Source organism: Macaca thibetana, chromosome 1 (assembly GCF_024542745.1).
Source record: "Macaca thibetana thibetana isolate TM-01 chromosome 1, ASM2454274v1, whole genome shotgun sequence".
NCBI classification, from domain to species: Eukaryota; Metazoa; Chordata; class Mammalia; order Primates; family Cercopithecidae; genus Macaca; species Macaca thibetana.
In genome coordinates, this window is record NC_065578.1 from 83,450,912 (window position 1) to 83,467,594 (window position 16,683).

The 16,683-nt window shown below is 32.2% G+C and overlaps 1 protein-coding gene across 7 annotated transcripts in view; it reads left to right on the forward strand.

Moving 5' to 3' along the window:
• PRKACB (protein kinase cAMP-activated catalytic subunit beta) overlaps positions 1-16,683 on the forward strand; it is a 165,620-nt gene that overhangs the window by 90,113 nt on the left and 58,824 nt on the right. The window contains exons 1-2 of one of the 7 annotated variants that reach the window (XM_050805893.1): positions 5,792-7,456; positions 16,369-16,392. The exons of 2 other annotated variants lie outside the window; for them this stretch is intronic. In XM_050805893.1, the coding sequence (XP_050661850.1) occupies positions 7,447-7,456; positions 16,369-16,392 (34 nt within the window). In that variant the 5' untranslated portion in view covers positions 5,792-7,446. 4 more of the 7 variants (XM_050805903.1, XM_050805921.1, XM_050805929.1 and 1 more) reach the window with 4 other exon arrangements.

Below are 16,683 nucleotides of genomic sequence, written 5' to 3' on the forward strand. Positions count from 1 at the left end.
TTTAATGCAGATCTATTTACCTTCTTTCCTTTAATTATCTCTGTTTACCACAGAGTATTGAGAAGGCAAGGCCCTTAGGAAGCCTCAAAAGATTTTGTTAAATCATTCCCCCAAGGTAATGGATGCCTACCAGCCTTACATTTGCATAATTAAATTGTCCACTGAAATGATTCTTCCCACAGCAAAGATCTGTTTCAAGCCAATTGTTTTTTCCCTGGTAGAGAAGCATTTGACAGCTTTTTTTTTTTTTTAAATTGAGGTATGTTTTCATAACCATACAAATCCCTCATTAGGTGTATAATTCTGCATTAATTAATAAATTTAAGGATTTGCACAACTATCAGCACAAATCAGTTTTAGAACATTTACATCACCCACAAAGTTCTTTTGTTACCCATATCCAGTCAATCCCCACTCTCACCTCAAGCTCAGATAAACACTGATCTGCTTTCTATCTCTATAGATTTTCATTTCTGGATGTTTTATATAAATGGAATTATATAATATGTAATCTTTTGCTTTGGGCTTCTTTCACTAGAATAATATTTTTGAGGTTCATCCATGTTATAGAATATATTAATAGTTGGTTCCAATTTATTGTTGATTTATAATATGTTATATGGATATAATACATTTTGTTTATCCATTCTGCAATTGATGCACATCAGAATTAGTTTGTTTTTGGCTATTTGGATAATGTTGCTATAAATATTTGAAAACAAGTCTGTGTGAACATATTTTTATTGCTCTTGGGTAGATATCTAGAAGTAGAATTTCTAGGTCATATGGTAAATTTATGTTTTAAAGAAATTGCCAAATTGTTTCTCAAAGTGGTGGTACCATTTTGTGTTTTCACCAGTAATGTAAGAGGGTTCCAGTTTTTTCACATGCTCATCAACACTTGGTATCATCAGTCTTTCTTTCTTTCTTTTTTTTTTTTTTTTTTTTTTACTGAAACAAAGTCTCACTCTGTCACCCAGGCTGGAGTGCAGTGGCGATTCTCCTGTCTTAGTCTCCTGAGTAGCTGGCATTACGGGCGTGTGTTTTTGGTAGAGATGGGGTTTTACTATGTTGGTCAGGCTGGGCTTGAGCTCCTGACCTCAAGTGATCTGCCCGCCTCAGCTTCCCAAGTGCTGAGATTACAGGCATGAGCCACTGTACCCAGCTCATCAATCATTTTGCTTATGGCCATTACGTGGGTGTGAATCCATTGTTCACAATTGTTTCACTTTGTATTTCCCTAATAACTTTATGATGTTGAGCATATTTTCAAGTTTTTATAACCCATTTGTGTATGTACCTTGGAGAAATGTATTTTCAAATCTTCCCACTTTCAAAATTGAGTTGTTTTTCTTCTTATTATGAAGTCTCAAGAATTCTTTGTATATTCTGAACTAAGTTCTTTTCCATAAATATAAATTTCAAATATTTCCTTCTAGTCCATCTTATGTTGTCATTTTAAAAAATAATGTATTTGAAGAGCAAAATTTGTAATTTTAGTGAGGTCAAATTTATCATTTTTTCCTTTTGGGATTGTACCTTTGGTACCAGACCTTAAGAAATTTGTATCTGGGCCGGGCGCGGTGGCTCAAGCCTGTAATCCCAGCACTTTGGGAGGCCGAGACGGGCGGATCACGAGGTCAGGAGATCGAGACCATCCTGGCGAACACGGTGAAACCCCGTCTCTACTAAAAAATACAAAAAAAAAAAAAGAAATTTGTATCTAACCCAAAGTAATGAAGATTTTCAATCTGTACTTCCTTCTAAAAGTCTGTTTTTTAAGTTAATTTTTATATATGGTGTGAAGTATGAATTGAAGTTCTTTTTTTCAGTATGTATATCCATTTTTACTGCACTACTTGTTAAAAAGAATTTCCTTTCTCTATTTAATTATCTTGGCATCTTTCTCAAAAATCAATTGAGCATAAATGAAAGGGTTCATTCTGAATTCTCAATTCTGTCCCAGTGAACTACATGTCTGTCCTTATTCCTATACTACACTGTCTTGATTACTGTAACTTTAAGGTAAGTTTTGAAATCAAGTAATGTAAGTCCTCCAACTTTGTTCTTCTTTTATCAAAATTGTTTTGTCTATTTTGGGGTCCTTTGCATTTTCATGTAAATTTTTGGATCAATTTGTCAGTTTCTAAAGAAAAGCTTTATTAGATTTTCATAGAGATTATATATTTAGTCCATGGATTAACTTGTAGAGAATTGTTATTTTAACAACATTGAATCTTGGAATCCATGAACTTGAAATGTCTCTCCATTTATTTACATATTCTTTAATTTCTTTAGTGTTCAAGTCTTGTAAAAATGATTTCTAAGTATTTTATTTCTGTTGATATGTGAATGGAGCCATGTCTTAATTTCACATTTGGATTGTTTGTTGCTAGTATATACAAATGTTATTGATTTTTATATTGATCTTATATCGTCCTATGATGTTGCTAAACTCAGTTTTTGGTTCTAGTAGTTTCTTTATAGATTTCTTATAATTTTCTACATATAGAATAATTTCATCTGCAAATAAAAACAGTTTTATTTCTTCTTTATCCTTTAATATCTATTTTCTTGCCTCATTGCACTGGCTAAATTTCCCAGTAAAAAGATGCATGGAAGTGGTGAATGCCTTTATGCCCTATCTTAAGGGGAAAGCATTCCATCTTTCATCATTAAATATGACATAAGTATAGAGTTTCGCCTGCCCCACATGTCCTTTATCAGTTTGAGGAAGTTCCTTTCTCGTCCTAGTTATTGAGAGGTTTTCTCATGGCTGTTGGATTTTGTAGAGTGCTTCTTCTGCATATATTGAGATGATTATTTGGTTTTATACTTTATTAATATAATATAGTTCATTAATTGATTTTCAATGTTGAACCAACCTTACCTTTCATGGAATAAATCCCACATGATCATTGTGTATGATCCACTGCATATGCTGCTAGATTAAGTTTGCTAGCATTTTGACAAAGGTTTTTGCATCAATGTTTGCAATGTATATTGGTCTGTGGTTTTCTTTTGATCTTTGCCTAACTTTGATATTAGGCCCCTTAGAATGAGTTGGGAAGTGTTCCCGCCACTTCTGAATTCTGAAAGAGTTTGTGTAGAGTTGGTATTATCTTTGAAGGTTTCATATAATTAACCAGTGAAGCCATCTCAACTTGAGCTTTTCTTTGTGGAAAAAAATTTAGTTACTAATTCAGTATTTGTGTTACAGGTTTATTTACATTTTCTATTTCTTCTTTAGTTAGTGTTGGTAATTTGTGCCTAACAGTTTTTCCATTTCACCTGTTGTTTTATATGATTGGGATAAAGTTGTTTGTAGTATTCCTTTATAATCCTTTTAATTTATCTAGCATCAGTGGTGATTTCATAGTTTCATTACTGATTTATATAATTAATAACTTCTCTGTTTCCTTTTTATTTATTTTGTTTTGATATTTGGTCAGTCTAGTGAAAGTTTTGTCAATAAGACTTTTGGTTTCATTCATTTTTATCTACTGTTTTTCTATATATTTTGCTGAATATATTGTATATAATATGATACTACTATAATATATAGTAATCTCTCTATATATGAAGCTTAAGTTACTGATTTGGAACTTTTATTCTTTTTTACTCTAAATGGTTAAAGCTATGAATTTTTTTCTGAACCCTGCTTTATCTACATCCAATAAATGTAGATATGCTGTAGTTTATTTTCATTTACCTCAAAATATTTTCTAATTTCTCTTGGAATGTCTTTGTGATTTAATATCTAAATATTTGGAGATTTCTAAAATTTCTCTCTGTTTTTATTTCTAACTTAATTCTGTTGTGATTATAGAATATATTTTGAAAGATTTAGCAAACCCTTCAAATTAATTGAGACACTATATTTTCTAGCATTTGCTTAATGTGTAGAATATCCATGTGTGCTTGAAAAGAATGTGTATTTTGCTGATGTTAAATGCTGTATTTTATAAATGTCTAGATTTTTTTGATGGTGTTATTTAAGTTGGTTGTCTCTTTTCCAATTTCCTGTCTAGTTTTTCCATCAGTTATTGAGAGAGAAGTATGGAAATCCCCAACTATTAGTATTAAATTTTTTTCTCCATCAATTCTGTCCATTTTTATTTTAGTACTATGGGGGCTCTTCTGTTCAATGCATATTCATTTCTAATTGCCACATTTTTCAGATGTATTGACCTTTTATCATTATGACTGTCCTTTTTGTCTCACAATTTTTCTTGACTTAAAGTCTATTTTGTCTAATATTGATATAGGCATTCCAACTGTCTCGTGGTTACTGTTTGCATGATGAATCTTGTTTTTCTCCTTTTACTTTAGCCTATTTATATCTATGAATCTAAAATGTGTCTCTTATAGATGTTATATAGTTTGACCTTGATTTTTATCCAATCTGATTTCTACCTTTTGATTTGTGTTTCTTCCATTCATAGTTAATGTAATTATTGATATGGTTGGATTTGTATCTTCCATTTTACTGTTTTCTGTCTCATAGTTTTTGTTGTTCCTCTTTTCCCTTTCTACCACCTTCTTTTCTATTATATATATGTAGTGTGACATTTTATTATTCTGTTTTGATTTTTAAAAATAAAATTTGAAAACATTTTCTTAATATCTGCTGTAGGGATTATAATACACATTTTATCTTGTCATAGTCTACTTCAGGATAGTACTGACTTAATTCTAGTGGAATAGAACTGCTTTGATCCAATATAGCTTCATTTGTTTTCCAAATTTGTGTTTTTACACATATATTTAGATATTTTATAAACACAGCAATGTAATGTTGTAATTATTGCCTCATACAACTTTAAGTCTCTTAAAGAAATTAAGAGATAACAGAAAAATTTTGTATTTATATAGCCTTTTATTTACATATTTACCATTTTTGGTGCTCTTCATTTGTTTCTGTCAATTTGAGCTACTGTCTAGTGTTATTTTCTCTCAGCTTTAAGGACTTCATTAGGTATTTCTGCTTACAACAAATATCCTTAGTTTTTTGTCTGGGAATGTTTCATTTTACCTTTATTTTTGGAGATAATTTTCCTGGATAGAGAAATGTTGGTGGACGGGTTTGCTTTCTTGTTTCTTTTAGCGCTTCATTTGTCTGCCTTCTGGCCCTTCTTATTTCTAATGAGAAGTCATTAATCATATTCTTTTTCCCCTGGACATGATTTGTCATTTTTCTCTTGCTGCTTTCATGACTTTTCTCCTTATCTTTCAACAATTTGACTATGATGTGTCTAAGTGTGGATCTTTTGGGTTTTATTCTAGTTGGCATTGGCTGAGCTTCTTGGATCCATAAGTTACTGTTTTCCATCAAATTGGGACATTTTCGGCCATTATTCCTTCAAATGTTTTCTCATTACCCTTTGTCTCTCTCCTTTTTTTCTAATTCCCATGAGAAGTATGTTGGTTCCCTTGACATCCCATAAATTTCTCAGGCTCTGTCCACTTTCCTCCTGTCTTTTTCTCTCTGTGTCCTTCCAACTGGATGATTTCTATTGATCTATCTTCCAGTTCACTGATTTGATCTTTTGCTCTTTTAAATCTACTGTTGTGCTTACTATACTGAGTTTTAAAATTTCAGTTAATTATACTTTTCAAATCTGCACTTTTTATTTTTAAGTAGTTTTTCTTTCTGTATTGAAAGTTTCTATATGTTGTTCATTACTGTCATGTTTTCCTTTAGGTATTTAACATAGTTTTCTTTTAATTATTTTCATATATTTATAATAGCTATTTTAAAGTCTTTAAAGCCTTTGTCTGCTAAATTCTACACCTGGGCCCATTCAGGGACATTTTTTATTGACTGCTTTTTTTCCTCATTGTGGATCACACAAGTTTTTGTCAAAAATGTGTTTTTTAAAATAACATGTGATAGTAGCTCTGAATTTTGACTATTTTTTTCCCTGAGGGTTGGTTTTGTTTATTTTTTTATTAATAACTTCCTTTGTCTTAATCTATGGAATCTATATCCCTCATGATATGTGACTGCTGATTTCTCTGCTTAGTTTTTTTTCTTATTCTAATTTTTATTTTGTAACCTGGTTTCCTAGAGATTTTCCTGTGTCTCTGTAGCTTAATTGTTATTTAGTGATTGATCAGAGGTTGCACTCAAACACTGGGCCCAGCCAGTGCTTATGGAACTGTGTGGGAATTGAGGAGCACGTGCAATATTTAGGCAGTTTGGAAGTCTGTACCAGCTTTAACTTTCCAATGGGCCCTCTTTCATCTCCTTTGTGCGCGTCATTACCTCCCAGTCAGATTGTATACAGTAAGGTGGGCAGACTGGGTAGCCTGGTGAATGTACATAGCCTCTGTCTGCCTGTCTTATCTTAATTTACCCTGTTATGTTTCTTGCTCTACCACCAATGTGCTGCTTAGCCCTACCAGGGCCATAGCCTTAGACTTGTAGAGCTGGGCACTTTCCTTATTAATTTATTTCAGTTTGCGTTCTTCGTTGACAGTATCACTAATGGGTTTTTTGGCCTCCACTCCAAATCAAATCAGCCCCTTCTCATGTCAGCCCCTTCCAGAAGTGAAGCTGCTAGTTTTCATGACCAGCCCTACCCTGGTAGAAGTACTGTCCTGACTGAGCTCTAAAGGAGTGGGAGCAGCCCCAGGCAAGAACATCTCTGACTCCCACTGTTTTTAGGCAGAGTTCAGTGGTTCCTCACAAATAAATGTTTCTCAATTTGTTGTTTATGACTGCTCAATTTCCAGAGCCATGAAATCATTGTTTTTGATAATTCTGTCCAGCTTCATAGTTGTTTCTTGGGGAGATTTCCTGACTTACTTCCACATCACCAAGTCCTGCTTCACATGGCAACTGTTAAAATGGCAAGTTCACATGCTGAAGTTCTACTTATCAAGGAACCATTCTATAGATTCTTTGTACCATTTTGGTACAAATTTTGGATCTCTGGTAATCAGAACAATCTGTTCGCCATGCTACCCAGTCAGCCCACCTTGCTATACAATCTGTTATCTGAGTCCTATTTGATATGAGGAATTTTACATTTCTGCAATAATTGCCAGTAACTTTTTTGTGTAGTATTTTCTTTTGAATACCACATGGATGGCATCTGACACTGTTTGTAATGCTGAATTTAATGGAAGTTTACAAATAAGTTATTCTATGATTCTCCTTTAAAAATGCAGATATACATATATGTATATAGTATTATATCCTGTCTCTTCCGTAACACAGAATGTTTAAATGGTTAACATTTGTGCTGCAGTATAGCTTTCTGGCTCATGAAAAATGAAAGCTATCAGCGATCTGGGCAATAAGATTCATCGCCAATAGTCACTAGCAACAGCACACAGCATTTTAATATCAGCGAGGTCCACAGCTAGCAGTAAGAGCTGGTGTAATTGAAAGACGTTTAGGTGCAATCATTCTGCTGTTTGCTCCTTGCCAGGTTCAACATGGGATTGTGTGAGTATTTGAAGAAAACAGTCATTTTTTCATATCTTTGAAAGATGTAAAAAGCGTAGATTAGTGCTTAAATTTAAGGAATATGGTAATTTAAAATCATGTGGCTCTAAAATAAAAAGGTATTTTATTTGTCTGGTTGATTAAAGCTTTAGAAAAGCTACGCCTTGGATACAAGTGAACTGATAATTCTGGTCTAATGTTGCCGTGGTAACAACTCATGCTGATATAATTGAGAACATCTTATACATCCTGGTTCGAACATTTTCTCCCTGCCATTTTGAGTTGTTCTAGTGGTATATGAAGGAGGCTGGGATAACTAGCTTGAAAGAAATTCAATCTAGTTATAGACATCTTTGGCATTAATCTGATGTTTACTAGTGATATCTCATGCTAGGCAGTTATGCTTTGTTTCTAGGGGCTTCTCTTTTTAAAACAAAAGAAAGCTCTTTTCGTTTTCTGTGTGCTGCGTGCTCCAGTGTGTGTGTTTACACCATCGGTTCTTCTCCCTCTAGAGATTAGCATAACTCCCTTTGCTGTTGGATTGTTGTTTTGAGCAATATGTTTTGGAAAGGTTGCTTTTCATCATGAGTGGTAAGTATGCTCTCTGAGACTCTGCAGCTGTTTATTTTAAAAAATATATTTATAAGAGGAAAAAATATTTTTGAAGGGACAGCTATGAAGCCAGAGCTACTGTGAATTACATTTTGCGGTGATGCTTTTGTACTTAGGCATTTTATTAAATTGCCTTCAAAAACCAGTAAGAACTATAAACAATGTCACTATTAATAATCAATACCAATAACCAGTTTCTGATTTTCTTTATGGTTCGATTTATTGTATTTGTTGGGCACTGTTATTAATTGTGTTATAAATTAGTAAATAGACTAACCATAAGAGAGGATTTTCTTTTAGTATCTGATCCTGAAGATAATTAGTTTAACTCTCCTTTGATTAGCTTTGTCATCCTAATGCTAATTTTTGTTAGATTGTTTTTATTAGATTTTTAAAACAGTAATCTTGAAAATAAGATGCTGCCAAAATTTTGTTGATGTCTTGGTTGTTTTTACCTAAAATTTATTGAGAAATAAGGATTTAATGATGAAATAATTAGAGTATTTGGTTTTGTAGGTTTTGTTAAAATGTTTAATAAACAGTTTTTTGGGGAAATAGTTTTTTAGAATAAGTAGACTTGTAACAACTAGTCTCTTTTTTATTGTAATGTGATTTATTTTTTCTAAATATTTCCAAAACTGTTTTTTTGAGAAAATATACTACAGTATGTACTGCAGTTTATCACAGGGTAAAAGCTGTCACTTCAAGCCAAACCTGCAGCTAAAAATAGATATCCTGTTGTTAGAGTGAAAAATATTTGCTTAGAGCATAATTCATTAGCATCTTTTGCTTAACTAAAGAATAAGATGCTTGGAAGTTAACATTTGATTCAGATATTTTTAGGAGAAGTAGAATATGGTTTCTCTGATAACATAACAGTCTTATAATTTGCATTTAAAAGATTTGGAATTGGAATTTAGAAACTGAAAGGTGGATTTTTGCTGTATAATGATAGAATTCAAAATTGATGAACCTTTTCTTTCATAACTGGAGATCACCTCATTATAACCAATAATCATTCTTTATCCTGCTGCAGTACAATATATCTTAAACATTGTTATATATTTGTTTATAGAATAATACTAGGTATTAAAGGGACATTTTAACATGCAAAATATTAAGAATTAACTGGATTGTTGTTTTCCTGTTACTGAAATAGATCTTTCTGATCTGCTTTTCTAAATTTGAACTAATATTACAAAATCAACATAGCATTCCTTAGGATTTCTATGGATATCAAACTGAATATACCTGGTTATCATACGTATTTTTATTTGAATCAGGCCAATGTATCAATGTATATTTTTCTCTTTGAAAATTTGGCATATAATCTAGAATCTTTAGGTAACCACTGTGGTATTCTGGTGGTTTTACAACAGGATGGATTGGATTTAGCTGAAGAAAAATGTTGTTGCTTCACTATTGCTTTATTTTTCTTTAAAAAGCTATGCATTATAGATAGTATTTGATATATTTGATTATATTGGCCTTCTCTTCTAGCCATTTTATACCACAGTAATCATAGTAATCACAGCTAGGCATTCTGACTTTGTCGAGATTGCCCAATTTCAACTGATTTTAATCATGTCATAAATGGTTAAATGCCCTAGCCATTTCAAAATGTGGAAAATTAAAAGTGAAGTGTGGTTTTATTTGTAAAAATAAGCAAGTGCTAGGCCTTTTAATCTAAGTCTATAACTACACATGTGGTATTTTTGTGTACGTGGTACTTTTCTCGTTATAAGGCTATTCCTTTTATCCTTTGCCAATTAAATGTTGGTTTTCTCTGAGAATCCATCTTTGGCCTTCTTTTGATGCTACATTCTCTCCAAAAAATCTCATCCATGCCTACGTTTCAATCATTACCTGAACATTCAGTTCAAAAGTGGATTTTCTTTTATCATCCCTAAATCTGTTCCATTTTCATTGACTCTGATATCTGTTAATGATCTCACTGCCCATGCAGGAAGTGAAAACAGAAACCTTGGTCATTTCTAGCTTGTTTCTTACCCTCAGACATGAACTCAGTCATTAAGTTCTATTGATTCTACATCAGAAATCACTCAATATTCTCCAGTCTTACTGACTCTGGGAAGGCTTCTAGATCTCTTCTCAATCCTATTACAATAACTGCATCACTGGTCTCCCAGCTTCCAGTTTTATATCTTCCAGGCCGTTTTCCACACTGAAAGTTTTAAAATGCAAATATGCCCATTTTTTAACCTAACGTGAAAACTTTCAATTATTCCCTATTGCCTTTAAAATAAAAGTTAAACTCCTTATTAGGTCATATGCAATCAATGACTTACCTTTCTGGTTTTATTTGCAAAATCTCTCTCACAAGTTTTGATCTAGCCATACTACATTACATATAATTCCTTGCTACCTTTCCATATTTATAGTATCATAAAAATTCATAAAATTTTTATCATAAAAATTCAGAGAACCGGTTAGTATCTCCGACACTGACCCTGTAGAATTAGGTGATTTCTCTGTACTCCCAAAGCACACTTACAAACTATAACAATTATTGTATTATATTGAAATTATAAATTTGTGTGTCACTTTCTAATCTCTAAATGTTGAACTCAAATCAACGATAGTGCCTTATTCATTGTATGTTTCTAGTAGTCACCCCAGTACCCCAAACACAGCAAGGAACCCAATAAATACTTATAGAATTAATGATAAACTAAATATAATTCATTTTTACATACTTGAACACTTTCCTTACATTGCCAATGAAAAATATCAGTGTGGGTTTTGATTTTTTTGGTTCAAAAAATACAGTAACCATAGTATTTACTTGTTCCTTCATCAGCTTTGTAGGATGAAGTCATATAAAATGCTTAAGAAACCAAGTTGTACCAGTCAGTACCTTTATGTTTCTAGTATTTAAAAAAATTGGTCATAAGTGTGAAAAGAGCCTTCACTTTCTAAATGTTTTTCTTAGACCCTTTTTGTGAAGTTTTTGCTCTTGTTAAGCAAACAAGGTCTATAAAGAAATACTAAAGGAACCTCTCTAGAAATCAAACTATTGTAAGGCCCTTTTGTTTAGAGGATGTAGCAACTTACTCAAATAAGCTTAAGCAGAAGAAGGTACTGGTATTGGGATGCAGAGTATGTCATGGAGCTCAAAGGCAAAAGTAGAGTTGAGCTGTCCCAAAGAGGAGAATTGATTTGGAAAGCTGATTAGAATCATAATAGTACCTTTCTCAGTTTTTCTCTCTGAGATCACATGATGTCTTTACTTTTTTCCTTCTATTTGCTTTATTATCCTCACTGTGTAGTGAATAGGTTTCTCTGATGCATGTGCAAAGTGGAGCTTAGTCATCTGAAAGTTTCAAAGTTTACATGCTTTCCTAGTTTATGTGCTTATTGATATAACTAGCATCATTATATCAAAATCCTGGGTGAGAACCCTGGCCCAGCTGTAGTTGAGGGCAAATCTCTGAAAAAGAAGGCATGAATCTGCTATGAATTACAACACCATACAGACTTGAATACCAACACTTCATTAATTTCCCTTTCTGGATTCTGACTGAAAATCCTATAAGAAAAAGAAAATTGGGAAAGCAGTACATCATTTCTGAAATTAAAGATGGTTATTTGCCCAAATATGTACAAGATTTTGATGATCAGACTCCAAAGTCTAATTAACAGTTTTAATTTGAGTAGCTTTTCTTCATGGAAAAGAAATAAACAATAGTTTCACCCTCACTAACTTGGAGGGATGAGGAAAATAAGTGAAAGATCCAATACTGCTCATTACTTTCATTCTAAAACAGCTATAGTGGGACAACCAAGAATGTATTAGGCCATTTCAAGTTGAAAAGTGGACTCTCTTTAAATATAGAAGGCTCTTTCCTAACGTAGAAGGCATCACTACCAGCAAGGAATCCTATAGTCCTGGCCACATTCCCATTTATGAAGGTCACTGGATTACTTAACTGATAATGTAAATATGTGTATACTAAATGACGTGAAGAGTTTAGTCTAACAGCACCTAAATAGGAAGTGAGAAGGGCCAAAGAAAAAACACTTACCTTATTTGGGGCATTTGTAAAGTTTTGAAAAGCTTGTAATTGTTCATGAATGAATAAACAAGAAAAGCAACAATGCAGAACCTATAAAAGAGGTTATACACCATAAAACGATAAAGTCACAGTCTTCAAGAGGTAGAGAATGAACTTATATTTAGAAAATATTTGTGCAGGAGAGTATAACACAAAAAGTTATAGATTCCATCTGTGTTAATTCTTAAAATTTTAAGTGAGTATGGAGTTAGTGAACTAAGACATGAAACAAAGATAAAACAAGAACCTAGAATGAAAAGATTACTGGCTGAGAGGCAGGAATGGAAAAGAAGCATAATGATGTGATAGGGAGAAGTTATAAGAAAATAAACCTGGCATTTTCAGAATATAAAGCTGCATTAGAGGCAGTAAAAAGCAGAATAATCACTGCAGAAAAGTAAATTAATAATGTGAAGATCTATCCAGATAGACCCTAATAGAATGTAGAGGAAATGGACAAGATAAAAATTATAAGATGAAAAGTATGTTAAATAAAAGCAGGACAAAAAATTTAAAAAGAAAATAAAAAGACATTTTACAAATTGAATGGATAGCATTCCAACAGAACAGAACAGATATGATTTATAGAACAGAAGCAATAATAAAAAATATGATTCAGGAAAACTTGTTAGTTGAAGAAAAACCTCAATCTGTAAATTGAAAGACCTCATTTTGCTTTGACAAGATTAACAAAGATGCCAGTACCTAAATATATCCTGGTGAGTATTTGGAATTTCCAGCATAAAAAAAATGAAATCCATAAACATTCTGGTGTCTTTTTATCTTACAATCTTAACATGAAGCTTGTCCTATAAAGAAAAAAATCCAAAATTGGAGACTAGATAACTTAAAAATCTTTTCAGGCAGAAATTATTGAAGATCAACAGCACCTTGAAATGCTGAATAAACTATAACAAGTGCCCTTTTAAATGAATACCTGAATTTACTCTTTAAGTGAATTCTAATTTAATTAGAATTAAAATAAATTCCCAAAGTGCAAAAATTGAAGTGGTAAATGAAAACCGGAGCTGTAAGGGGGAGCATACTTCAACTGCCCTGAGGACATTTTTAGACTTGGTGGGGCTTTCGTTTAAAATGGCCTCACAGAGGTGGAAGACAGGTTGTTTAATGTATGCAGTTTAGGATTTCTTAGCACCCTTTATAAAGCTGGGATCCTGCAAGGATCATAACCTCAGTGAAAGCTTAGATTAGAAAGTAAAACTTCTCCACTGACAAAAGGAGAAAATAAGGAAGCTTGTGTTTCTTGGCTTGGGTTCCTGGGAGCAGGGGAGGGATGTGTGTGCATGTGTAGGATGCCTCTCCTGAGAATTTTTAATCAACTGCCTCCTCTCAAGCATGTTTCAGTTTTTAATCTGTATTAATTGTGTGGTCTAGGAACCACCAATAAAATACATTACCAGAAGAGTTGCAGGCTTGTAACATATACTCTGTACCAGGCAGAAGCTAATACAAAACCCTTTACTGGGACACATCCTCAGACCAAGACCTGCAGGTTTCTCGCAGATAAAGCCCCACTGAACTTTGTGTTCACAATCCAGAAACAAAAATAGACACACACACACACACTTACACACATACTGCAAATGATATTTAGATACAACAGGATTAGAACCTGCTAATAATGTCAGTAGACATAGTAAAATTATCACATATCTCTACTATATTAAATTAGTGACATAAAAATAAATATGAGGGAAAAAATGTATATAATTCTAACAGAGCCTTAAAATTTACAAAACAAAATTGATCTATGTAGGAGAAATTTTATAGATATAGATAGAGAATTCTTACCCAGTAATTCAAGAATACACAGGAATATGTAGAACACTTACAAAATTAATCATATGACTAAACGTATTCAACAAGTTTCAAATAATTGATATACAGGCTATAGTATATCAATTCTGTAATAAAATCAGTAATAAAAAACTTAAAAAAAATCACACAAATATATACATTTGGAGATTTAAAAATTTTAAATAACTTACCAAAGAATTAACTGGTAAATTTAAGGTGTAACTATGTATCAGAACTTGTGGGGTGCAGCCAAAGTGGATATAGAATTAAATTTTAAGTGCTTAAATTAGGAAAAAGAAAGACATTCATGATATAAGAAAACAAGTTTAAAAAGCCACATGGTTAATCAAAACAAGAAAGAAACTAATAAAGGCATGAGAAAAGATCAGTGGGTAGAATAGAAAATAAAGATACATGAGAATCAAAGATTAGTTTATGGAAAAAATATTTTAAAGGACTAATTAGAACTATACCTATTTTAAAAATTGAATCACAGAAACTTTATTCAGAACTTAACAAAATTAGGACTGGAGAGTTTTACATACAAGTTTTAGGAAACATTCAAAGAACAAAAATTTCAATCTTGTATGAAATTTTCCAGTGCATTGAAAAAGAGAAAACACTCTTAAATTCGTTTATGGATTCTAGGATAGTTTTCCAAGTCAAGTATAGGAAAAGAAAATTAGTTAGATACATTTCCTCTGAAGTTGGGAATAGGAAAAGGATGCCCACTGCCATTTTTTCTGTACATCATTGCACTGTTAGTCATAACCCGAGCAGTAAAACAAGAAAAACATGGACAGAGCCAAATTGTCATTATTCACAAATGATTTGTGATTGGTTACATAGAAGACTCCAGTAAATCTACCAATGTGATATCAGAATTGATAAGAGTCTGGCAAGATTGCCAGACATAAAAAACAAAATCAATATATAAACATCAGCTATGTTCTATACATCAGCAACAAACAAAAAAGGTAATTTTTAAAAATCTACCTTTTACAATAGCAACCAAAGTGCTAAATAACCTAGGTATAAATCTAATAAAAGTGTAATAAGACCTTTAAGGGAAAAAGTATAGAATTCTACCAAGGGATATTTACCTAATCTTTAACAATAAGATATGATTTTTTATACTCATTAGATTAGCAAAAAATGGAAAGTCCAACATTAACAAATTTTGTTGTGGATATAGGGCATCAAGGATACGGTGGAACAATAAATTGATGCTACCATTTATTGAGCCATTTGTTACTGCCAAAGTTGATACTGTGCATTCCTTATCATCTAGGAATCCATTCTTAACTCTATATTGTCGGGTAACAAGACAAAATATTTGAATTCAGGCCTTTCTGGAAAATCCTTGACATATGATTGTAGTAGATATAATACTCCTACAGGAAAAAGCTTTATTGAACAATTAAGGAAGTAAAATATACTTCAAGGAGCATTTCAGAGGTTGCCTGGGTCATTAGTTTTATGACTATAAATTTACTTTGAGTTTTCATTACAAAATTATATAAGAAACATCACTAGTCAAACATGGCATGGATGGCCTACAAAATCCACAACATCCCCAGATGGAGAGCTGTTGGGAGAGAAAGCATGTACATATGATTAGTTGTGAATGAATACATTGTGTGAATTCATAGTGTATCCATCTATCCATGTAGACGTGAGTCAAATAAGTTAATGTATTTCTATTAGAATGATTATTTAAATATATGTCTCATTAAAAGTTAATATTTTTCCATATAAAACTATAATAAAAATTTTTATTTTTCACAGTTTAGTGAGTCAGTCAATTATGCTGTTCCCTTGTACTAAGACTTGATGAAAAACTAACAAGTAATAAAACACAGAGAGGAAAGAAGAGTAAAATAAATATTGTAATAGGAAGTGTAACTTTCATTGCCTATTAAACTTGCAAATAATCATATATATGTGACTTTAGTCTTTATAGAAAGGCTAATTAATCATCTTAGAAATCAAAAGTAGGCATAGTCCAATCCAATAAACTGTATAATTACAACTGAAGTATTAAAGTTGTTTTTTATACCCACTATCATTTTTAAGGTTATAGTGAATTTAGTTTGAATCAGTATGTTTAATATGATGAGGCAAGTGCCCCTTCAGCAAAGTGAACACAATTATTCTTCAGTTTCAAAGGATAGAAGATGATAATGTATTAGCACATCTCCAGAGAAAAGTTTTGGTTGGTTTTAAAAAAAGGATATCCAAAGAATTTCTTGTAATCCTTATATAAAACATTTGGTATGTATATTCAATTGTTATATCATTCTATTTCTATGTGCAGTACAGTAGCAAACATGTATAGATGGGTAATTTCTTGTAGGTATGTTATTTTATATGTTATTTAATCTCTGTTTATTCTTTTTGATCAAGCACGCAAATCATCAGATGCATCTGGTAGGAAAACCTTTTTTTACAGAATAATTCTGTTACTTTGATTATTATAAGCTAAATTTTTATGAGATATTTTGTGGCAATTAGAATATTTTGTGTGAGTTTTTATAGTTCTGTTTACTGAAAATATTTTTAGTGTGTATGTATGTGGGGAGGGGGAGAGTATTTTTAGAAATACCAAATAGAGCTCTAAAGAGGTAGATGTTTGAATAGGGGTGGAAGAAGACAGACTAATGCATTCCCCTAGATTTACACTTTCCAGAGATTTTGGCAAGATTTTGGAAGAAATTGTTC